This window comes from Thalassophryne amazonica, chromosome 6, assembly GCF_902500255.1.
Source record: "Thalassophryne amazonica chromosome 6, fThaAma1.1, whole genome shotgun sequence".
NCBI classification, from domain to species: domain Eukaryota; kingdom Metazoa; phylum Chordata; class Actinopteri; order Batrachoidiformes; family Batrachoididae; genus Thalassophryne; species Thalassophryne amazonica.
In genome coordinates, this window is record NC_047108.1 from 32,428,173 (window position 1) to 32,452,876 (window position 24,704).

The 24,704-nt window shown below is 44.0% G+C and overlaps 1 protein-coding gene and 1 pseudogene across 3 annotated transcripts in view; one reads left to right on the forward strand and one right to left on the reverse strand.

Annotated features, from left to right (window-relative positions):
• The window catches only part of arhgef19 (Rho guanine nucleotide exchange factor (GEF) 19), a 131,500-nt gene that overhangs the window by 29,273 nt on the left and 77,523 nt on the right, over positions 1–24,704 (reverse strand). For all 3 annotated transcript variants that reach the window (XM_034171928.1, XM_034171930.1, XM_034171929.1), the window contains 9 exons: positions 17,231–17,722; positions 13,574–13,706; positions 13,319–13,398; positions 11,437–11,693; positions 11,181–11,341; positions 10,920–11,072; positions 2,309–2,438; positions 2,082–2,154; positions 1,908–1,999 (listed from right to left, as the gene is read on the reverse strand). In XM_034171928.1, coding sequence (XP_034027819.1) covers positions 1,908–1,999; positions 2,082–2,154; positions 2,309–2,438; positions 10,920–11,072; positions 11,181–11,341; positions 11,437–11,693; positions 13,319–13,398; positions 13,574–13,706; positions 17,231–17,722 — 1,571 coding nt within the window. The remainder of the gene's footprint in view (positions 1–1,907; positions 2,000–2,081; positions 2,155–2,308; positions 2,439–10,919; positions 11,073–11,180; positions 11,342–11,436; positions 11,694–13,318; positions 13,399–13,573; positions 13,707–17,230; positions 17,723–24,704) is intronic.
• LOC117513141 lies at positions 15,049–15,167 on the forward strand (annotated as a pseudogene).

The following is a 24,704-nucleotide window of genomic DNA, read 5'->3' on the forward strand; positions in this document are numbered from 1 at the left end:
CTCACAAATGACGCTGCTGATTGTCCAAAATGATGCATGCAGAGTGAAGGCAGACTGGACTGATTTTTAGGCGGGACCATTCAGTCGGCAACACGGTCGGATTTGTAACAAAAATACATGCTGTGGACCGATTGTCATGGTAACTGGTCTGATATGGGAAAATATCCGACTGGTAACCAGTCAATCAGAGCACATGTAGCGTCGCAGCCATATAATAATGCTTCTTAATTAATAAGTTATTAATTGACAAATGTATGATTTGTGCAGTGTTGGAAGTACGTAAGTTGTTTTGTGAAGGTCTTGGTCTCAAAGGCCTTGTCATTTGCATTGTGTCTTTTGGACTCATTGACTTGGACTGTTACCAGCAATTTTGACCAGTTTATAAAATGACAGTCAGTTACATGTTTGCAGCCAAATCTGGGATCATATTATTTATTATTACTTAATATATCATGATGTATTTGGTTGGTTATGCGACTGAGCTTGCTCTTTAACTTGTGTTTCCAGTGGTCATTAAATGGTTGTTCAAATTTGACAATCTAATAAACATGCATTATGTCATATCTAAGGAGAACAATGTTCTGGTTCTTTTAGCATTTTGCCACATGAGACAAGATAGGTGTTGAGGTCTAAGGAGACTCCACAGAAAGGTTCTAAATATTTACAGACTGATGAAACCATTAAATGAAACAAGCGTGTTGCACTGTGTTCATCTGTACATGAAACTAAATGTATAAAATGTTATGTGTCTCAAGAACTTCTCATCTCAAGTTAGGTAAGGATGTCTATTTTGGGAAACTCAGGTAAATCAACTTATATTTGGCATAAAACACAAATAAAGCCATCGCATTTCAATTTGACTTCATGTAATCAATACCAAATGCGAGGTGAGAAGATGTATTAACAGTACGAAACTCAGTAGTAGAGCCATTCTCTTATCACAGTCTAGGACTGACTGCCAGACGGAACAAATAGTGAGGCAACGTTAATTGCTGTTCAAGTTGGAATAGTTATAAATTATCAAAATTTGATTGCAAACCTTGTCCACATCTGCTGGCAGCGTGTCCAGCCGGCCCCACGCGCATGTCCTGCCCAACATGTGGATGGCACGCTGCAGGACAGACACTGCATCATGTGGAACAGAGCTCACGTGAGTGGCGTGACATTCAGATCGCATGCTGCGTGTTATTATCTGATGGTCCGTTTCACCTGGGGTAGCCTGTCAATGTGGGTGCACTCGCTGCAGCCCATTGCAACAGCAATATGTTTTTATGTATGTCCACGTGATGACAGGAAGCAGACACACGCACATCACAGTGGACAGTTGTTAGTTCATGTCCATCCAAACACACTATGTGTTCCCCAGCCGTGACATCCAGAACCACACATCTGGCCGACACCTACCATGAGAGGGCTCGATGCACTCTCACAGTGCACACTCTATCTTTCAGCCACTGGTGTGCGCAAAAAGTTGTAGCAACAGGTGAGAGGCAGCTACAATTTTACACGTATTGCATATGATTCCTGCTTCATGCGCATTTGTGCTGTATTTGGTGCTTGTATCACCATTTGAAGGATTTCTCTGTAAATATTCTGTTATCTGCTGCACTATGGCCTTGACCTCAGATTTAGGTAGCATGGGTTTGATCTTTGATCTAGACTGGTGTCCTGTCCAGGGTGTACTTCGCCTCATGGCCTATGACTGCTGGTCTTGTCATTTTGCCTCAGACATAGGTGGTGTGGTTGTGACTTTGCACTCAGACTTAGGGGGTGTGGCCTTGGATTTAGATGTAGGTAGTGTGGCCTTAGTCTTGGCCTTTTGCCTGTCAAATGTTGCATTTGAGGAAATTAAAATGGTACTAAAGACAGGAAAATCATGCCACAAAATATGTCATCATTGCTGTTACCTTGCCCTCAAAGTGAATTTTCTTGTTGAGGTGAATCAGCTCCTCCATCCTCTTCATGGACTGCACACTGGAGTTACATTCTTTGATGATCTGTGAAGACACATCACAGCAAATTTGTCACTGTGGCTGACAATGACACTCATTCAGAAGAGATTATGGGTAATTATCACAACCTTTTGAGTTCACTGAAAGCCTTTGTGGCAGTATCTTCATCTCTTGAGCCTGGGGCTGTCCTTTTTAAGATATTCTGAAAAACAAAGACTGTTTTTGATGCAAAACTGTGACCTTGCTTGCTGTGCTGTGAAAAGCCCTGCCGCAGTCAACTGTTTGGCCATTATAGTTCCACATAATTTCACTTCAAGTGCAAACATGAATTCAGCAGTGAACATTAAAATGTGTACCTCCACCAGCATTTTAAGGCGTGTGATCCTCTGGAAAGGGAGGATTAAGAAGGAGGTCAGAGGGAGTCTTTGGCAGATAGGATCTTCCTCCAGACGAGCCAGGACACCTGGGAAACGAGTGTTCTCATGTCTGACACAAGAAGAAGTGAAATGTTGGAGCCAGAAGCACAGTTTAACTTTAACTAGCAGAATTATGATTAATTATTTTTTGTCTGCAATAAATTATAGAGTGATCAACTGTTTACAGCTCATGTCAAGTAGGTGAAGGCTAGTGGAACAGAATGACGACAAGGACTGAAACTAAAAGTACAAAAAGTCACATTTATCTATCTATCTAGCTATCCAGTTATTCACAAACTCTTCTCTTATTTAATCAGTTAGTTAACAACATGACAGAAAGACATTTAAAATACCCATTATGTTTGCAAGAGTCACCAAAGCCAAACTGGTGACACTTGCTGATTTTTAGCTCCAGTTTCCATCCTGTGATCTAACTTGAAATTTTGCCAGGTTTTTTTTTTTTTTTGAGATAGTAGGCAAAATTTGTAGAAACTATACTTTTTATATCTGCTTACATGTGAGTCCAACCGGATATTGTTGTATGCACCTGAATCTTGCCAAATTACATTAGATGGAGCTTTACTGATCCCTTGGGAAGACATCCTCAGAAACCCCCCAAGTGTGTTGGGGGGTACTTAATGAAATGTACAAATAGTGGGAAATTTGTTGATCGTAGCAAAAAACGGATTTTAGCTAACGTTTCCTCAGTATTGTCAAGTTAAACTCAGTTGCAAGGAACACTGACAGCATGCATTTCACAGTAAGAGAATTTGCTGGGTTGCTGGCATTAAATGTTTTATTGTGAAATGGTGCAAGCAACATGAACTATCAGATGTTGTTTAACTTTGCTAACAGTAACATCAGCGAGCCACGCCATCTTGGAAGTACGAATGTTACAATCACCCTGCTCAGTGTGCCACTCTCATTAGACCAACATATCTGCTATTTTGGCATTGTGGGATAGCTCGCGCCCACAGGTTGAGCTCGCCGGCTACTTTCGTCACCCTGCTCAGTGTGCCGCTCTCATTGGAGCGACAACACACAGAATGTGTCTCTTCCCAGATAGGAATATGCCTTATTTTGTTATCACTTAAATGTCTAAAGGAATTGTTTTCTTTAAAGTATAAGTAACCCTGTTTTCCATACGCAGTGTTCAGATACATAAGATATCTGAGATCTTTGTCTCACTTAGTCAGAGCAACAAGAAGTCTCTCATGGCGTGATTAATGCAAAGTGTCTGTTTTTCAAAACGCAGTGTTCAGATACATGAGGATATCTGAGTTTTGTTTTGTTTAGTCAGAGCAAGTAGAAAAATAAGCTCTTGCCACACATTCGCACATGGTATTTGTCATCTTATTTTGCTGATGTTGACACTTAACTAAAAATTGAAACCGTTCTTGTTCCCGGGAGAGACTGTGCTGATCGTTTCTGCTTTGTAACCATGGTGACGACATCCTTGTTTGCTTGAATGAATAAAAAGCGAGGTACAGTGTCACTCAGGAGAGAGACGGAAGGAGAGAAGGAATGCTCGAGCCGTATACTCTCTCTCTCTCTCTCTCTCTCTCTCTCTCTCTCCTCGCGACCCAACACTGCTCGCAAGCAAAGTGACTTCTGGTGTGTTTCTTTGATATCAAGTTGTCTGTGATTTCTATTACAGGGTGAACCTGACAGTCTCTTTCAGTGCAGCTTCTTGTTCTGACTTTAACACGAAGTTAACACCCAAGTTAACACCCATCGCCAACTGTAAATGGTAATCAAAACATTCCAATCGTATCTTTCTGAACTCTTCCGCATCAAACTCCATCGTGTCAATGTTTACAATGTACTTGAGCAATAACAGGTGAAGCTGCTCATAAACTTTAAGTTTCTTAAATATTTATTACAGCCACTCTTTAAAGTACAGTTATCTTTATAATTTTAATACTGGTAACTTTTAGAATTAATTTAGATGAGCTATACTCATTATCTCACAGGAATATATCACAATTATCTGGGAACTACTTTTTGCGCAGGAATTCATCAAGCACGTCAGCCGCTGGCACTTACTAACACAGAATACCCAGAAACTGGACAGTTTCGACCATAACGAGAGCGTCCACTTTTAGCTTGCCATAAGCTAAGCTTGTGGTGCTCATGAGTGTGTGTTACAATGTTAGTCCAAATAAAGGTTTCAAAATAAAAGTTTTAAAAATTATTCCCAAAAGTTTTCATAACAAAGGATGTACACCATCATGCCATGCGCAAGCCATGTCCAAAAGCTGAGGTCAATCTGACAAACAGTCAGAGAGATATGTGAGTCACATACCCACACACAGACACATGTCTCTGCTGCAGTGAAGTTATTGATGCTGAGTTGCATATCGGCTTCAGATCCAATGTTGAGAGCACAATCATCAGTGAATAAAAAGACTCTGATGATGTCTCACTTTTACAGTTATACATCCAGGAATGTCACAATCTACAATTTTGACAACTGTCATGTGAAGGTTACATCTGCCCAAAAATGTCATCTGGCATGTCAGCCCAGTCTCATGTTTTTTTTGTTCAAGCTGCTGTGATGAAATGAGTCAAATTTTTGTGACAGGGTTTTTTTTTAACTCACTATTCCCAACCCTACTCCTACCCCGACCCTAACCTTAACCATAACCTAATCTTACTCTTTCCCCGACCCTAACCATAACCTAATTCTGCAATACAGATCAAGATGCAGATCAAACTTAGTCTTTTCATTGAGAGTACCAGTTTTCACCTCACTGTCACAAATGAGAGTGATTCAGGCACTTTTGATTGAGATATAATGTAAAATGTACACCATATGTTTTTTTCAATATTAAATTCAAATGTCCACAAAATCTATAATCTGGATCAGATACAGATCAAACTGTGTCAGTTGATAAAGGATACTATCCTACATAACACTCTCCAATATGAAAGAAATTTGATCTTTATTGACAGAGTTATGAATTTTAGGAAAATCGGTCAGTGTTAAAAATAGGGATTTTGTTGGGGAAAGTGTAATGCACGGACCCACAACAGGGGGCGTAAATGAACGGTCAATAGATAAGCCAATAAATACAATTTATTGCAGCAAATGTGCACAACAGGTCAAATACTGCTTTTAGTCAGTCAATCACAAAATACAGCAGGTGACGTGTGGGCAGGGTAGGATACGCCTATCCAGAGAAGAGCCGGGACCCACAAGGTTCCACTGCCAACGGAGACCTGCAGTACGCCGAAGCCGCCAAGTCCTGAGTCCCCAGGTGGCCTCTGCTTCTAGCTGTCAGATCCGGTACTGCTGGCAGGAACAAAAACAGGTTAATGGTGGGTGTGTGGACACCTAGTAAGCAGTCAGCAAAAGATAACAGTTCCTTCCTGAGGGAAAATCCACCACTCCCAGAAACAGGAATGCTGAGAACGTGCAGTACCAATTGTATACTTAAAGTTCAGGAAAGTGAGGAGTGGGAAATGCCTACTCCCTCCAACCTCCACAAAACCCAGCTCCAAGCTGCGAGCATACCAAGGTTACAACTGCAAACTCAGTAGCAAATAATGTGCGAACGGCACAGAAACGGCTGAGAGGTTACCTGCGTGGTAAGCTGATATCTCGGCAGAGATGTGGTGTCTCCTCCTGGCTTTTATGGTGCAGCTGATGGTGATTGCTGACAGCTGTCAGTCCTGGCTCCTGGATGGCAACTGCGCCCTCTGGTGCCTGAAACCCAACAACAGGCAGGTCGCACTCTGGCGTTGGCCAGCAGTACCTCCTCTTCGGGTGGCCCACACAACAGGACCCCCCCCTCAACGGGCACCTCCTGGCGCCCGACCAGGCTTGTCGGGGTGTCGCTGGTAGAACTTGGCCAGGAGGGCCGGATCTAGGATGAAGCTCCTCTTCACCCAGGAGCGTTCTTCAGGTCCGTAACCCTCCCAGTCCACCAGATACTGGAGACCCCGACCACTCCGGCGAACATCCAGGAGCCTGCAGACTGTCCACGCAGGCTCGCCATCGATGATGCGGGCAGGAGGCGGCGCTGGTCCGGGGGTGCAAAGGTCCGAAGTGTGATACAGTTTGAGCTTGGAGACATGAAAAACTGGATGGATCCACAGTGAAGCTGAAACTCTCAGCTTCACTGCGGCTGGACTGATGATTTTGGCAATCTTGAATGGTCCAATATATCTGTCCATCAGTTTTGGTGACTCCGTGTTGAGCGGGATGTTCCTTGTAGACAGCCAGACCTCCTGCCCGGGCTGATATTCGGGGGCCGGGGCGCATCGGAGGTCTGCATGGCTCTTCGCCCTCGTCCGGGCTTTCAGCAGGGCAGAGCGGGTTGTTCGCCACACCCGACAGCACCTCCTGAGGTGGGCCTGGACCGAGGGAACCCCGACCTCTCCCTCCACAGCCGGAAACAATGGGGGCTGGTACCCCAAACACGCTTCAAACGGGGAGAGGCCGGTTGCAGACGAGATTTGGCTGTTATGAGCGTACTCGATCCAGGCCAGACGTTGACTCCAGGCCATCGGGTGCGCAGATGTCACACATCGCAAGGCCTGTTCCAGCTCCTGATTGGCCCGCTCTGCCTGGCCGTTGGTCTGAGGGTGGTACCTGGACGAAAGGCTCACGGTGGCCCCCAGTTCCCTACAGAAACTCCTCCAGACTTGCGAGGAGAACTGGGGACCACGATCTGAGACGATGTTCGCAGGGATACCATGCAGACGTACGACGTGGTGGACCAGGAGGTCTGCAGTCTCCTGGGCCGTCGGGAGCTTCGGGAGGGCCACGAAGTGGGCCGCCTTGGAGAACCGGTCCACTATCGTCAGGATGGTTGTCATTCCCTGGGATGCAGGGAGACCCGTGACGAAGTCCATGCCAATGTGGGACCAGGGGTGACGAGGCACTGGCAGCAGCTGGAGGAGTCCCTTCTCTGGTTGGTGTACTGCCTTGCCCCTGGCACAGGTGGTACAGGCCCGGACATACTCCCGGCCGTCGGCCTCCATAGACGCCCACCAGAACCGCTGCCGGACAACTACCATGGTCCTTCGCACCCCTGGATGGCAGGTGAGCTTAGAACCATGACAGAAGTCCAAAACTGCAGTCCTAGCGTCTGGTGGGACGTACAAACAGTTTGATGGTCCACCGCCGGGGTCCGGGTGACGCGTCAGGGCCTCCCTGACAATGTTCTCCACGTCCCACGTCAGTGTGGTGATGATAGTCGACTCCGGGATGATGTTTTCTGGTGGATCTGACAGCTCCATTTTGACTTCTTCTTTATGCACCTGGGACAGTGCATCTGACCACTGGTTCTTGGTCCCGGGGCGATAGGTGATCCTGAAGTCAAAATGTCCAAAAAATAGAGACCAACGGGCTTGCTTGAGGTTCAGACACTTAGCGGTCCGAATATACTCCAGGTTCCGATGGTCAGTGAAAACCGTGAATGGAACCGCAGCTCCCTCCAACAAGTGTCTCCACTCCTCCAGGGCCTCCTTCACCGCCAGGAGCTCCCGATTGCCGACGTCATAATTCCGCTCTGCCGGGGTCAGCCTGCGGGAGAAATAGGCACAGGGGTGGAGAACCTTATCTGACTCCCCGCTCTGGGACAGCACGGCTCCTATCCCTGAGTCAGAGGCATCTACTTCCACAACAAACTGGCGGCTAGGATCGGGCTGCACCAGAACTGGTGCAGTAGAGAACCGGCATTTCAACTCCCTAAACGCGGCTTCGCATCGATCCGACCAGGTGAAGGGAACTTTTGGGGAGGTCAGAGCTGTAAGGGGACCAACACCCTGACTATAGCCCTTGATAAAACTCCGATAGAAATTAGCGAAGCCGAGGAACTGTTGCACCTTCCTACGGCTTGCTGGTTGGGGCCAATTTCTCACTGCCGCTACCTTGGCCGGATCGGGTGCGACGGAGTTGGAGGAGATGATGAACCCCAGGAAGGACAAAGAAGTACGGTGGAACTCGCACTTCTCGCCCTTCACAAACAGCCGGTTCTCCAACAACCGCTGCAGGACCTGACGTACATGCTTCACATGAGTCTCAGGATCTGGGGAGAAGATGAGAATATCGTCTAGGTATACGAAGACGAACCGATGCAGGAAGTCCCGCAAGACGTCATTTACCAATGCTTGGAACATCGCGGGGGCGTTAGTGAGGCCGAACGGCATGACCAGGTACTCAAAGTGACCTAACGGGGTGTTAAATGCCGTCTTCCATTTGTCTCCCTTCCGGATCCGAACCAGGTGATACGCACTCCTAAGATCCAATTTTGTAAATATTTTGGCTCCATGCAGGGGCGTGAACACTGAATCCAATAGGGGCAACAGGTATCAGCTGCGAACCGTGATCTCGTTCAGCCCTCTTTAATCAATGCATGGACGGAGTCCGCCGTCCTTCTTGCCCACAAAAAAGAAACCAGCACCTAACGGGGAGGAAGAGTTCTGGATCAACCCGGCAGCTAAAGAGTCCTGGATGTAGGTCTCCAATGATTCGCGCTCGGGGTGTGAGAGGTTGTACAGCTTACTGGACAGATACTCAGCGCCCGGGATCAAATCAATGACACAATCATACGGTCAATGCGGGGGAAGCGTGAGTGCCAGATCTTTGCTGAAAATGTCAGCAAGATCGTGGTACTCAGCTGGCACCGCCGTGAGAATGGGAGGGACTCGAACCTCCTCTTTAGCAGTCGCACCGGGTGGGACCGAGGATCTTAAACACTCCCCATGGCAGGTTTCGCTCCATTGAGCCACAACCCCAGACGGCCAGTTGATTTGGGGATTGTGCTTACTAATCCATGGATAGCCCAAAATAACTCTGGAGGTAGAAGGTGTTACAAAGAACACGATCTCCTCCCTGTGGTTTCCAGACACAACCAGTGTTAAGGGCTGTGTCTGGTGTGTGATTAATGAAAGAAGGGTGCCATCTAGTGCCCGTACCTTCACTGGAGAAGGAAGGGCCACTAGAGGGAGCCCCACTTCCTTAGCCCATCTGCTGTCCAGCAGATTCCCCTCTGACCCCGTGTCGATAAGTGCAGGGGCATGAAGGGTTAAATCCTTACTGAGGATCATGACTGGGACTTGTGCGGATTTACGTGCAATCGAGCAGTATGTTCTGCTCGGTCACCAAATCCAGCCGAGCAGTGAGGGTGGTTAATATTTGCTGCAACTCTCCCAATCTGCCTCCTGCTGGAGCCTGTGCACCTTGCATCTCCATTGATCATTCAACAGATGGTATGAGCCCCACGGAGTCCATGACGCTGGCCGAGATATCCTGTTGGGGAAAGTGTAATGCACGGACCCACAACAGGGGGCGTAAATGAACGGTCAATAGATAAGCCAATAAATACAATTTATTGCAGCAAATGTGCACAACAGGTCAAATACTGCTTTTAGTCAGTCAATCACAAAATACAGCAGGTGACGTGTGGGCAGGCCCGAGGATAGGAGACGCCTATCCAGAGAAGAGCCGGGACCCACAAGGTTCCACTGCCAACGGAGACCTGCAGTACGCCAAAGCCGCCAAGTCCTGAGTCCCCAGGTGGCCTCTGCTTCCAGCTGTCAGATCCGGTACTGCTGGCAGGAACAAAAACAGGTTAATGGTAGGTGTGTGGACACCTAGTAAGCAGTCAGCAAAAGGTAACAGTTCCTTCCTGAGGGAAAATCCACCACTTCCAGAAACAGGAATGCTGAGAACGTGCAGTACCAATTGTATACTTAAAGTTCAGGAAAGTGAGGAGTGGGAAATGCCTACTCCCTCCAACCTCCACAAAACCCAGCTCCAAGCTGCGAGCATACCAAGGTTACAACTGCAAACTCAGTAGCAAATAATGTGCGAACGGCACAGAAACGGCTGAGAGGTTACCTGCGTGGTAAGCTGATATCTCGGCAGAGATGTGGTGTCTCCTCCAGGCTTTTATGGTGCAGCTGATGGTGATTGCTGACAGCTGTCAGTCCTGGCTCCTGGATGGCAACTGCGCCCTCTGGTGCCTGAAACCCGACAACAGGCAGGGCGCCCTCTGGCGTTGGCCAGCAGTACCTCCTCTTCGGGCGGCCCACACAACAGATTTTTTCCCAATATTGCAAGTTTTTTCCTGACTTTGCACTTTGAGGTATGACCTTGAAAACTGAATCAGTTCTTGCCTATCAGGATATGAATCTTCAGTAAAAATGTCATAGCAATATATGGAAAAATGTGGCCTACGGGCTGTTCACAAACAGACAAACAAACAAACAAACAGACAGACAAACAAACGGGTGATAATATAACTTCTTCCAACTTCACTGGCGGAGGAAATAAACTCTGGGGAACCTGAACCACCTGCGACTGTTCAAGGTGTACCCTACCTCTTGCCCAATAACCATGGGGATAGCCTCCAGCACACCCATGACCCTTAATTGGAATAAGTAGGTGTAGCAAATGGATGCATGGATGGAATCAGTACCATGCATGGCAGTCACTGTGACAATGTGAACATGGCTTTAGCCTCCACCTTTGGTGAACAATAACCATAAAAATGTCAGAAATTATATTTCTGCACACACTGCAAAAACAGTGACTCACAGCAATCTCTGGTATGTCTGCTCTTGGTAAGCCTGGTTGGTCACATAAGGTAAATAAACCCTTCGCAGTGCCGGGCAGTGGTCCAGGACGATGTCACACACATCAAAACGAAGAATGTCCTCCTCCAGCCTGTGCTCCAGGTCTTCAAGGAACCTAGAGGCCGAGTAAGTGGAAAGCCCCATTTGAGAAGGACAAAAATGATCTCAGTAATGAAAAAGTACTTGCCAGTGACAGAGGCACATAAGCAACATGTTCCTTTACCTCTCGCTGACATCTTTGACTTCAGGCAACTTGGAGAAGAGCCACTGTCTATCCTGAGCTCCAAGGCACTCCACAAGTTCCTGAGACAGCATGAAGTGGTCCAAAGCGATTGTCAAACTGCGAATGTACGAAGCCTCAGATGTCACCAGCTCAAACTTTGCCTGAAAAAAGGTGCACAAACACATCCACTGTATGTGAGAGAGAAAATAACCACAGAAATCCTCAAATTCTTGTTCCTTAAATTTCTGGTACTTGCCTCCTGTAGTTTTCGTTCCTCATTTGTGAAGTTGTCAAGCTGACCACTGGTCCTAACGTCTGGAATATCCTGCCACAGTGCAAAAGCTGAGCCTCGCGATGAGCAAAAGGAGCTGGATGGAGATAGACTGGATGGAGATGGGGTACCATCTGACCCGTCATCCCTAAGCCCCTCCTCCTCGGTGCCCAGCTCCTTCCCTTGCTGCCTCTGGATCTCTCTGTTGATGGCAACATCGCTGTACTCCTGGTACAATATCGCTGGAGGGTGTCACACAAATGACATGTCGGTAATGTGGAGTCAAGTCTCAGACTGAGCAGCTACAACCCCAATTCCAATGAAGTTGGGATGTTGCGTAAAATGTAAATAAAAACAGAATACAATGATGTGCAAATCCTCTTCAACCTATATTCAATTGAATACACCACAAAGACAAGATATTTAATGTTCAAACTGATAAACTTTATTGTTTTGTGCAAATATTTGTTCATTTTGAAATGGATGCCTGCAACACATTTCAAAAAAGTTGAGACGAGGAAACAAAGGACTGGGAAAGTTGATGAATGCTCAAAGAACACCTGTTTGGAAACAGGTGAGTGTGATGAAAGGGTATGAAAGGAGCATCCCCAAAAGGCTCAGCCATTCACAAGCAAAGATGGGGCGAGGATCACCACTTTGTAAACAACTGCGTGAAAAAATAGTCCAACAGTTTAAGAACAGTGTTTCTCAATGTTCAATTGCAAGGAATTTAGGGATTCCATCATCTACAGTCCATAATATAGAAGAGAATCTGGAGAACTTTCTACACGTAAGCGGCAAGGCCAAAAACCAGCATTGAATGCCTGTGACCTTCGATCCCTCAGGCGGCGCTGCATTAAAAACCGACAGCATTGTGTAAAGGATCTTACCGTGTGGGCTCAGGAACACTACAGAAAACCATTGTCAGTTAACACAGTTCGTGACTACATCTAGAAGTGCAAGTTAAAACTCTACCATTCAAAGTGAAAGTCATACATCAACACCATCCAGAAACACTGCTGCCTTCTCTGGGCCCGAGCTCATTTGAAATGGACAGACACAAAGTGGAAACGTGTGCTGTGGTGTGATGATTCCACATTTTAAATTGTTTTTGGAAATCATGGACGTTGTGTCCTCCGGACAAAAGAGGAAAAAGACCATCCAGATTGTTACCAGTGCAAAGTTCAAAAGCGAGCATCTGTGATGGTATTGGGGTATGTTAGTGCCCATGGCATGTGCAACTTACACATCTGTGATGGCACCATCAATGCTGAAAGGTACATCCAGGTTTTGGAGCAACACATGCTGCCATCCAAGCAACGTCTTTTTATTTCCTGCTTATTTCAGCAAGACAATGCCAAGCCACATTCTGCACGTGTTAAAACAGCGTGGCTTTGTAGTAAAAGTGTGCGGGTACTAGACTGGCCTGTTTGCAGTCCAGACCTGTCGCCCATTGAAAATATGTGGCGCATTATGAAGCGCAAAATATGACAACGGAGACCCCAGACTATTGAACAACTGAAGTCATACATCAAGCAAGAATGGGAAAGAATTCCACCTACAAAGCTTCAACAATTAGTGTTGTCAGTTCCCAAACGCTTATTGAGTGTTGTTAGAAGGAAAGGTGATGTAACACAGTGGTAAACATACCACTGTCCCAGATTTTTTGAAACGTGTTGTAGGCATCCATTTCAAAAACAATAAAGTTTATCAGTTTGAACATTAAATATCTTGTCTTTGTGGTGTATTCAATTGAATATAGATTGAAGAGGATTTGCAAATCGTATTCTGGTTTTATTTACATTTTACACAACGTCCCAACTTCATTGAAATTGGGGTTGTACAATGTTGGAATGACAAAACTTACAGGTAGGCAAAAACCTTGATAAACGATTTGAAGTAACAACTGGAAGTGAACTTGAGTCTTCTACAGATTTTTTTCGCATTCTGTGAAGAAAATTGAAATAAATTTCTGAAGATTTCAGAGTAAAATTAAGTGTTAAAGCAGCAAAAGAAAAGAAATAGGTATTAAATGATATGCAACACGACTTAAGTGTGTACTGTTGTACTGAATAATGTGAAACAGAAAATATATCAAACTATTTTCAGACACCATACTTACCCGAGTTTTGTGCTCCACCTATTCAAAGCTAACCCGTTGTCAGTGTTGGAGAGCGGAGATGCAGGTCCTACAGGACTGTGGGGGGCACTGTCACTTGAACTGCCTGAACAGTGGTGCTTAGAGTTGAACTTATCTGAAAAGAATCAAACACAAAAACCGCTGATGTAAGGTCAAAAGACTGTTACAATCAGACTGAAGTTTTGTTGCATGTGGATGTGCATGCATATGTAACTTTCAGCTGAGTGTAACATGTCAGCTGTTTATATGACTGTGCTATGGCATCTTTTTTCCTGTGTTCATAAGAGCATCATGGTTGGACAGCAAAAATGTAGATGACTGGGTGAGGAGTTACTCCATCCCTGCCACCTTATGCAGGCAATAACTCAAAAGTACAGCTTCAATGTTTTTGCAGTTCTCTAAATTAAAATCAGCCGATTAGCTCGTAGTTAACATTGATGCACCAGATCAATCCCAAACGAAATTTTGTTTTGCTGATGTTACGTATATCCCATAAACGTTTCTGCTACCGGCTGGATGTTTTGGCGATGCTGGATAGATTGTGGCAAATTCTGAACAGTTGCAATTCAATTTAAATGTTGTTTAGTTGTCGCTTGTTGAACACTGTGTATGTCATATGGTCTGCCCACCTGTGCCTTCCCATCAGTGTCAGCTAGCAAGTACTGCTAGCAACTCCAAGGAGAAACACAACAGAAACTGAATGTGAAAGTAAAACTGGAATTAAAGAATGGATAGAATGTTTGCCTGGGGATGGTGCCAAAACCTTTCATTGGTACTGTAAATTAGTGATGTCAAACTGGAAACACTATTCAAGAACATTTCTAAACACTGATTTGGAGTACTTTTCAAAAGGAAAACACACAGAACACTTGTGTCTCCTGGATGGCTCAGGTGGTTCAGTCATGATTTTTCTTCTTTCTACAGAAGGTAGGTTAGTGTGATAACATGTTCATACATTCTCTGTACCTGCTTACTCCAATCAAGAGTCACAGGAGCCTATCCCAGCATTCATAATAGTGCAAGAGGTGGGGTGAACCCTGGACGGGACCCAAGCCCACATATACTGTACACAGACAGACAAACACTTCCATGCACACCTACATTCAATTTAGAGTCACCAATTCACGTCTTTGGAACTGGGTGGAAGCCAGAGCACCTGGAGGAAACTCATGTGGACATGTGGAGAACATGCAAACTGGTGGGAAGCGATCCCACAACCTTCTTCCTGTGAGGCAACAGTACTAACCACTAAGCCGCCGTGATAACACGTTGTGTTGATATATAGACCTGATTCCCAATCATGGTACCTGTCTGTGTCCTTGGATAAGACAATTCATCTGCATTGTCCCAGTGTATCTATCTTTTAATGGGTACCAGCCATGGCTGGGAAAGTATCCTGCATCTCATCCACATAATGCTATAGAATCTGGAAATAAGGACCAGCACCAATAGACCTCAGAAGCAGCCACTCTGCTCTGTGTCAGCCTGATCCCGTCAGATCTCAGCAGCTAAGCAGTGTGGGTCCTGGTTAGTACTTGGATGGGAGACCTCTTTGGAACGCCAGGGGCTGTGTGTGTTTCTCCGAGTAAAACTGGAGTTGCATCAGGAAGGGCATCCGGTGTAAAACTTGTGCCAAAATACAAATGTGGATCTGCCTGTATCTGCTGTGGTGACCCCAAACAAACAGCTGAAGGGACAACAGCAACAACAACTAATAGACCTCAGAACCCTTCTTATTGTTTTTCTTTGGTGCCAATTCCAAATATGCAGTGATGCGTGAGATATCGCACATTCCCTATTTGGTAAACGGCACGGTTCATAATACATAGGAGCCAGTCCTGAAAACCAGCTCAACATTGCAAATATAGAATATGGAGCTGCTTTGGATTTTCCCAAGCAAACGCAGTGTAAAAGGCAGGCAAATTGAATGTCAGTGCCATTAACCTTTTAACCTTCTTAAAAGAAAGAACCTAAAAGAGTCCACTGATAGTGAAACAGTGAAGGGATCCCACATGAGTAAATCAGCTACAAACATGCGTAGCCAGAAGCTATGCGGTCAAAATACACAACTTTAATGACAGCATTTGAGAAAAACGCTCTGCATGACAAGACATGTCAGTGCTCATACAGTGATATTTTTACAGTTTCTGACCAATAATAGAAATCCTAATCAAAGTAAAATTTGTAAAATCATGATTTCCAAAGACTGGTCAAAAGTGTTGATCTGTACACCTCAGGAGCAGCGGTATAGTTTGTTTCTTGCTGAAGTCACACATAGATCTTGTGTTGCAAGTAAACCTCTCCAAACAGAACTTGCTGCTCATGATTACCTGTTTTTGCAGCCTTGCTATTTGTTCATGAGGTTCTTCATTATGGTCAAGGGACAAAACCAGTGCTGCAAAATCAGTGACGGTGGCAGAGAAAAGACCACTAGACAAACCGTCAAACTGCCCACCATCATCAGCAACCAAAGGAGCCTCGTGAACCACGGACTGCTCCTTCCCAAGTGCAGGACCAACAGACTTTGTCCCTCAGGTTATGAGACTGTACAACTCCTCACTCAGGGGGAGGGGGAGTAAGAGGAAGACAGAGGATGGGAAGGAGAGGAACAGTAGTTGCCAGTAAACCAGTATGTCTGATATTTATATTTATGTATTTCTATTTCTATTTGCAAACTGTTTTTTGTTGTTGTTGTTTGTTTTTACTTTCACATTTGATACTCTGTGTGCTTCTTACTCTGTTTGCTGTCATACAATGCTGCTGGAACCTCAATTTCTCTGAAGGAGTCTTCCCAAGGGATTAATAAAGTTCTGTCTAATCTAATCTGATCAGTACTGGCACAGTAGTCATGGCTGGGATTTTCTACATCCACAGACAGGTCATCAGTCTGCATTGTTTCTGTGTTTGGTTGCTCTGTCCTTTCTCAATCTCTGGGTCATGGGGCTGGAAGACTGAAGTTATTCCACTGAAAAAGGACTGGGACGTCTACGTCCAGCTAGAGTTATAGGCTCAATCAGGTCTGTAATTTGGAAATGTCAGCTACAAACTCGTGAATTGTTTGTAACTGTAAAGTTGTGTCATCGGATGTTAATTACCCACTGTGTCTTGAATTTCTTGTCTTTGCAGGCGTAAAGTGTGCCAAAAGTGTGGTGTCAAATGTAATACATAGTGTCTCACTCTGTTACATTTAAAACCCATGTTCCTAAACTGCAAATTTATTCAATAAGTAAAACTCCAGTTGTGTTGTTTAAAAACACCACTCTTGAGAGCCTTAAACCCATGGGGAGATCAAATTTAGTTGAACAATAACGTAACAGTCATCAATTATTTGCTTTATAGTTGTTTCATGCTGGAGTCCTAATATGTATAGCTGCCAAAAATAGCACTCTGGGGCTTTCCCGTGAGCCCATCCAAAAAAAAGTATAACATGACTTAGCTCAATAGTAGATTTTATGTATTTCCCATGGTATGTATATTCATATCTTACAGTCTATAGCACCTTGCTAGGAAATTTAAAAACTGACCCTCACCCCTTTTCATGAAATGACCCAAATATGTTTTGGGTGACTGTTATCATACAGTGAGCTCACTTCCAGAATGCCTTTTGCAATGTAACATGAACACGATGTTGAGACTCACATTCAGGGTTGTGGTTGAGGCTGCTGGAGCTCTGTCTCTCTCTAGATGATACCCGAGCAGACAACGACTTCCCCAGCTTCAAAGTGAAGGAGTTCTTCCTCTGGGAAAGCTGCAGTCTCGATATCAGTTCTGAAGCGGAGAAACGACGCCTTTCTTGGTCTCCTTGGCGGCTGCGTGTTAAAAAGCTCCCTCCTGTAGAATTTGGTGTCAGTACATTGACACTGTGTTCCTCAACACCTGGTATGGAGTCTTCTATTATCTGCAGTGGTTCCACAGTAAAGTTTAAATTAGCATTGTGGTTGAGGTTTGAATGATGTGTAACACCATCTGTGGATGGAGGGCGAAGAATGGCCTCAAAGGAAGATATTTCCCTGAGGTCCTCCTCCAGGAAAGATGCGAAGGATCCTGGAAAAATGTAGTCTGAATCCAGAATTGGGCTGCAGAGAGATTTGTCGCTCAAGCTGTCTGAGGAATAAACTTGCACTTTTCGACCTAAAAATAAGAACATAAACACTGTCAAAAGATTAATTTATCAATGGCCAAGCAAGCCATAATTTATCCTCCAGGCACATTTATGCTCCATTCATATATTAAATCTTTATGTGTATTCCAAATTACGTAACTGTCACCAGTGTTGCACAGTTACTGAATGTAACTAGTAACTAGCAATCTAGCTTAGTTACTTTTAAAACTGAGTAATCAGTAAAATAATAAGTTACTTTTTCAAGGAGTAATCAATCATCAGATTACTTTTTCAAAGTAACTGTGGCAACACTGATTGTCACTATCCACATACTTCCATGTGTCCTTCACATTGGCATGGATGTTAAATAATACATCCACTAGAGGGAACTGCAGGGGTTCAAAGGCTTCGGACAACATCAAGGATGGTGATGGTCAAAGAAGTCTTAATAATGTATCTACTGCAAATGAGATAAAAGCGTAGGCAACAATGGAGCTGGAGGAAGTCTGTGAGGCCATTAAATACCTATTATATAAAACCCTGATCAAAATATTCTGGCATTGTTAACGGTCTCCACCATGTCCTTTTGCCAAAGGTTTGTCTTGAAATTTGCACTACTGACCACCACCCTAGAGAAGCAGCTTTTGTCCCAGCGTTTATCACCCAGGCAGACTGACTGTCCATCCCAGTCTTTTGAAAACAGTTACCAGAATTTATCTACCAAAGCTAGGTGACACTTTGGCATTGCCTTGGCTTTTTCCATTTTCTGGGGTCCTCAGTGTTGAGGCACATGGACATTGTATCATGTTGAGGAAAACATCAGTCATAGTGTCAGTATTGCTATTCCCCCACAATATAAGTAGTATGCCTAATCTTGCCTGCGACTAGTTTCTCCATACAGGAGGCATCTTGAAGCTTCATTACAAACAAAGGCTTCTGAACAAAGTATTAAATAATTTTCAGTAAGCGTGTTCAACTTACTTAATTTCTGTACCTACACTGAAGGAAAATATAAAACCAACATTTTAGTTTTTGCTCTCATTTTTCATGAGCTGAACTCAAAGATCTAAAACATTTTCTATATACACAAAAGACCCATTTCTCTTAAATATTGTTCACAAATCTGTCTAAATCTGTGTTAGTGAGCATTTCTCCTTTGCTGAGATACTCCATTCCATCTCACAGGTGTGGCATATCAAGATGCTGATTAGACAGCATGATTATTGCACAGGTGTTCCTTAGGCTGGCCACACTAAAAGGTCACTCTGAAATGTGCACTTTTATCACACAGCACAATGACACAGATGTTGCAAGTTTTGAGGGAGCGTGCAACTGGCATGCTGACTGCAGGAATGCCTTCCAGAGATGTTGCCTGTGAGTTGAATTTTCATTTCTCTACCATAAGCCGTCTCTAAAGGCATTTCAGAAAATTTGGCAGTACATCCAACCAGCCTCACAACTACAAACCTCATTTAACCACAACAGCCCAGGACCTCCACATCCAGCATGTTCACCTTCAGGATCGCCTAAGACCAGCCACCCGAGCAGCTGTTGTCTGGGTTTGCAGAATCAAAGAATTTCTGCACAAACTGTCAGAAATCGTCTCAGGGAAGCTGATCTGCATGCTCCTTGATCCTCATTGGGGAACATCACCTCATGTTGCAGCAGGATAATGCATGGCCCTGTGTTGCAAAAACCTGTACACACTTCTTGGAAACTGAAAATATCCCAGTTCTTGCATGGCTGGCATACTCACTGGACATTTCACCCACTGAGCATGTTTGGGTTGCTGTATATGTTGTATATGTCTGGATCAACATATACAACAGCATGTTCCAGTTCCTGCCAATATCCAGCAACTTCACACAGCCATTGAAGAGGAGTGGACCAACATTCCACAGGCCAAAATCAACAACCTGATCAGCTCTATGCAAAGGAGATGTATTTCACTGCGTGAGGCAAATGTTGGTCACACCAGATATTGACTGGCTTTCTGACCCAACCCCCCACCCCGACTCCCCTGATAAAGCAAAACTGCACATTTCAGAGTGGCCTTCTATTGTGGCCAGCCTAAGGCACACCTGTGCAATAATCATGCTGTCTAATCAGCATCTTGATATGCCACAGCTGTGAGGTGGGATGGATTATCTCAGCAAAGAAGTGCTCACTAACACAGATTTAGATAGATTTGTGAAAAATATGAAACAAATAGGTATTTGTGTATATAGAAAATGTTTTAGAGCTTTACGTTCAGCTCATGAAAAATTGGAACAAAAACAAAAGTGTTGGGTTTATATTTTTGTTCAGTGTATTGGTTTGTATTTCTTTGTATGTATGGATTATGTACGGGTTGTTACTGACATCTGATGAAAATTTCATGTGAATTTCATGTCAGTATATTTGCTGAAAAAAAATGGTTATTTTACCCGCTGTACTTGCACCTGCTCCCCATGCGATCATCTGTTAATCTATTTTTCAGTGGGATATTGAAGTTCTGGTCACACAGAGCTAAGACTGTGTTGATGAGAAGCCTCTCCCTGCAGAGAGACATACTTCGCTCAGTGCTTCCAGCTCCAGTACACAAGTATGCCAAGTGCCGACATACACCTCTGTGTTCCACTGTTGCACATTTCTTGATCATCAAATTGTAAAGTGGGAGGAGTTTCAAGATATTTTAAACGTGTCAAAAATATGTCCGCGGACTGGTTTTCCCCAGCGCCACAACTTGTTTTTCTTCTTTTTTTTTTAATTCAAACTCAAAATTACATTAAAACTCTATTTATTAATGTTCTGTCCCAATATTCAGTGGAGATTACATAGGAAGTCCTGACAGGAGGTTTTGAAAGTAACAGTTAGTTGTCATGAACTTGGACAGAAATCCAACAAATGGACTGAATCATGTATAGTACCGGTGAAAACGTTTGAGTGGTAGTGATAACCTGGAATTTTGATTATTTACTAAAGTGCATGTAGACATGTCAAATAGGATTATTGCCATTACCCGTTTAATCCCAGTTATCAGATTAATGTGGTCATGTAAACATAGCCATTGTTAGAAGATATCTCTTACCAAAGATAACGATTAGTTATTGTCTTAGGTCACAGCTTAGCACTTGGACCTTTGTCCATTTGCAAAGATATTGGCATCACCACCCCTTTGCAATTTTACTGACAATCTTGAGGTTTGCACCTGAACACAAACTCATGAAATAACCTGAATGTAATGTGACCATTCTTCTGGGACAAGTCAGTGAAAGCTGACAGAGATTGCAGTGGAATTGCCAATGTTCACAGCAGGTGTTTCATCTGGAGGACACTCCATCCAAAAGACTCATCTAGAGGAGTGGAGATATGAGGTAAAAAGACATTATCAAACGTGGCACGTGCAGGTCATACCGGCAGGCATACCATGCCAGATCCATGGTCCTCAGACTGAACATGTACATCACACTCGGGGCTGCCAGCCGATTCACATGCTTGCTCATGTGGGGTCGTTTTGACCGTTGGGGTTTTTCCGTAATTATTGTATGGCCTTGCCTTACAATATAAAGGGCCTTGGGGCAACTGTTTGTTGTGATTTGGCGCTATATAAATAAAATTGATTTGATTTGATTTGATTCTGACCAACTGTGTGGACTTCCGCAGATGGCTGTGAGAATGTTTTGGAACTGAAATCTGACACTTTTCACATGTGTGCCGATTCATAATTCTGATGCCATTCTGCGTGTTTCTGGCTATGTGTCACGGGGGTATAAGGCTCTTGAAGCATGGTGTGTTGACAGCCAGCTAGAAATCAATGTGTCTAAAGGAGCTTGTTGTTCATACAAAGCAAGAACTGACAATACAGCCAGTTTCACTTGACGGCCAGTGTGTTGAAACTGTGGAAACCTTTAAATATCTCAGTACAGTCATTTGAGCTTCTCTGAAAACATTGATTTTATCTTTAAGAAATGCTCACAGTGACTCAGTCTTCTTAGAAGATTAAGCTGTCTTGGTGTCAAGCCACAGATTTTAGATCTTGTGTATTCTGCACATATTGAAAGTATCTTAACATTTCATCTCTGTGCTTGGTTTGGTCACTTCAGTTGCAAGTGTAAGGTCAAGCTAAACAGAATTGTGAAAATGTCTGAGAAAATTGTGGGAAAACCCCAGAAGCCTCTGGCCCACTGAGAGTCCTGGCAGACAGCTCTCATCCTCTGTCCTGTCAGTTTGAGCTCCTGGAGTCTGGGAGGCGCAACAGAGTTCCTCTGGCCAAAGGTTCTTTGAAAAAAAATCCTTCATACCAAACGCCATCGCCATCATGAACTCGACCAATCCACAGATATAACCTGAACTGCTCTACCTCTATGTTTTACCTATTTTACTAGATCTTATTTGACTTCTTTTATTCCTATGAATTTTACCATATCTTACCTCTGTTTTTATTGTGTCTGTTGTATGATGTTTGTATTTTAGTGCTGTCTGTCTCCTGTGCTGGTGAGCCAAAGACAATTTTCCACCTCAGTGGACAATACAGAATTATTCTATTCTATTCTATTCTTTGCAAGAGTGTGACCATGAAGGCTTGGAGAGGAAGCAACCTTGGGTTATTAATCTGATTGAGATAGCTGTGATATTGACACGGGATTTTGAAGCAGTTAGCATTGCTAGCTGTTAGCCATGTCTGTGCTTACCGGTGTCGCAGACCGAACGGTCCCCCCCCTAAAAATTGGTCCACCCTCCCTTCACTGCACATGCGTCATTTGGGGCCACAGCAGCTCATCTGAGAATGAGTCTCTTCACCCAAAGCGATCAAAGGGATTAATGTGATTATTAACCATCAGATGACAAAGTAAAACCCCTTAAATCAATCATAAAGTCAGTTTTAAGCAGAAACGAGGCCATAACCACCTCATTTTGCTACTGACGCACCGAAATGATATAGGTACAGCTGCACGTCACACATCTGTCATGCTGCTGCTGCTGCGCTCTGACCGGTCCGCTGTCTTTTATTATGAAATAATGCTGAATTTATGCAGAACTGATGATTGTACAAAAGCTTCAGATATCTGTCGATGAGACAGGTGATACTGGAGTGCAGTTTGAAGCAGAAACAAGGTGATAATCAGTGGATTGCAGCTGATGATTAGAAATGACGATGATGACGCTCCAAAGTGATGCATGCACAGTGAAGGCAGGGGGGAATGATTTTTCGGAGGGACCGTTCGGTCGGCGACTGGCTTATTGACTGTGGCTGGACAAATGAAAGACTCAAATGACACAAAGGTGACAATGACTATCAAATGTTTCATGAACGTCATGTGGAATTTGTGGAACTTTAAAATACTGAAGGTTTTGAAGTCCTACGAAACTAAAAGCAACATTGGACAGCAGGTTTATATTCTTCCCAGCTGCTGTTTGCCACTTAAGGAGAAGTAAAATCAGCAGGATGCGATTGGGTTGGAAAGTATGTATTTATTATTTGCCATTTAGTTTGTCCAGTCTGCTTTACACTTATTGGATGCATTTTTAATGCTGACCAGGAGAACAGCTGCATGTAAATCTCTTCAAAATAAAGCAAATAACAATGTGCCCCTTACAGTGTTCTGGATATGGCTATATTGTCATGCTCTGGCCCTTCTGGGCCATCTGTTATTAGTCTGGGTCCTTAGCCACTACCTTGCTTGGAGCCTTCTGTGGTTTCATTCATGTCTTGTCATGTCTTGTCAGGTCTTTTGGGTCATGCTCAGTTATTACTGGTTTTTCATTTATTCTCTGTGTATCTTTTCTTTGCCATGTATTTAGTTTTGCTTTATTTTTTTATTGTTTGCTTTCACTCTTTGTCCCTTATTTTGCTTTAGACTTAGTTTAATTCTGCTTATCACATTTATTGTATTATGCTTTAGTCACGGGTTTTTGTTATTATTTATCTTCAGTGATGCTTATCTTATTATGTTCCATTTATTATTTATTGTATTCTCGGTTTATCATCTTGTTTTATTTATTGCACTATTCTATAGTCACCGGTTTTGTTTATTTACTGTTTAACCAATAGTTTGTTTTGCCACCTGCTTATTTTTTATTTCTTCCTCCAGCCATGATTAGTTTCCATTCTAGTTTTGCTTTTATTCTGATGAGTCACTTTTCAGTTCATATGTTCATACTTAGTTCATTCCTGGTCATAGTTGTATTGAATTCTGTCCGCGGTTTCTGATTTACCTTTGTTCTCAGTTTATGCTTCATCTTATTTGATTGCCCCTGCACCAGCTCTTGTGTCTTTGTCTCTCACAATGACTCTTCCTTCTCTGTGTTTTCATCCACTCCCACTCTTGCACCTGCTCATGTGTCTTCGTCTCTTTCATCACTCCACTCATTGTTTTCCTTCTTCATTATCTTGCACCGTGCACAATCTTTGTCTTCCCCGGCCACGGCCCCACAGACTTCCACACAGCTGCTCCACATCACCTTTTATAGTTTGCTCCTCATTTAAGCCTTCACTGTCTCACAGTTCACTGCCAGATTGCTGAATGTATTTCACTTTCCAGCCCTCATGCCTTGTCCTGTTTTGTCTTTGTATCAGCCTGCTGGTATTTGACCTATTTCTGTCCACGACCACATTTTTTTTTTGCCTTTGCCTCCGAACGCCACCACACCTTGTGTTTTGACCTCAGCCTGTTTATTCAACCTAGCCTCAGCCTGCCATCTGTCTGTACCTTTGCTTCACTGCTGGACCACCTGTGTACCGAATCCCTGCCTGTTACAACAATTAAACCTAATTCTATCTGCATCTGCTGTGAGTTTGCATTTGCGGCCACCCGGTTTGTGACATTTCCTGACATGTATGTGGTAGGGAGAAACTGAAGGTGGGTAAAGTTGCATGGGTCTGCGGTACTGAGACTGAATTTCCTGAGGCAGGTGGAGGTTCTTTTACCTGGGCTTAGAGTCATGCCACTTTGAGAACACCTGGTCCTGCCCGTCTGCTCTTCTGTCATTTGCTCTTGTGCACACCTCCTCAATTAACTGATATCGCAA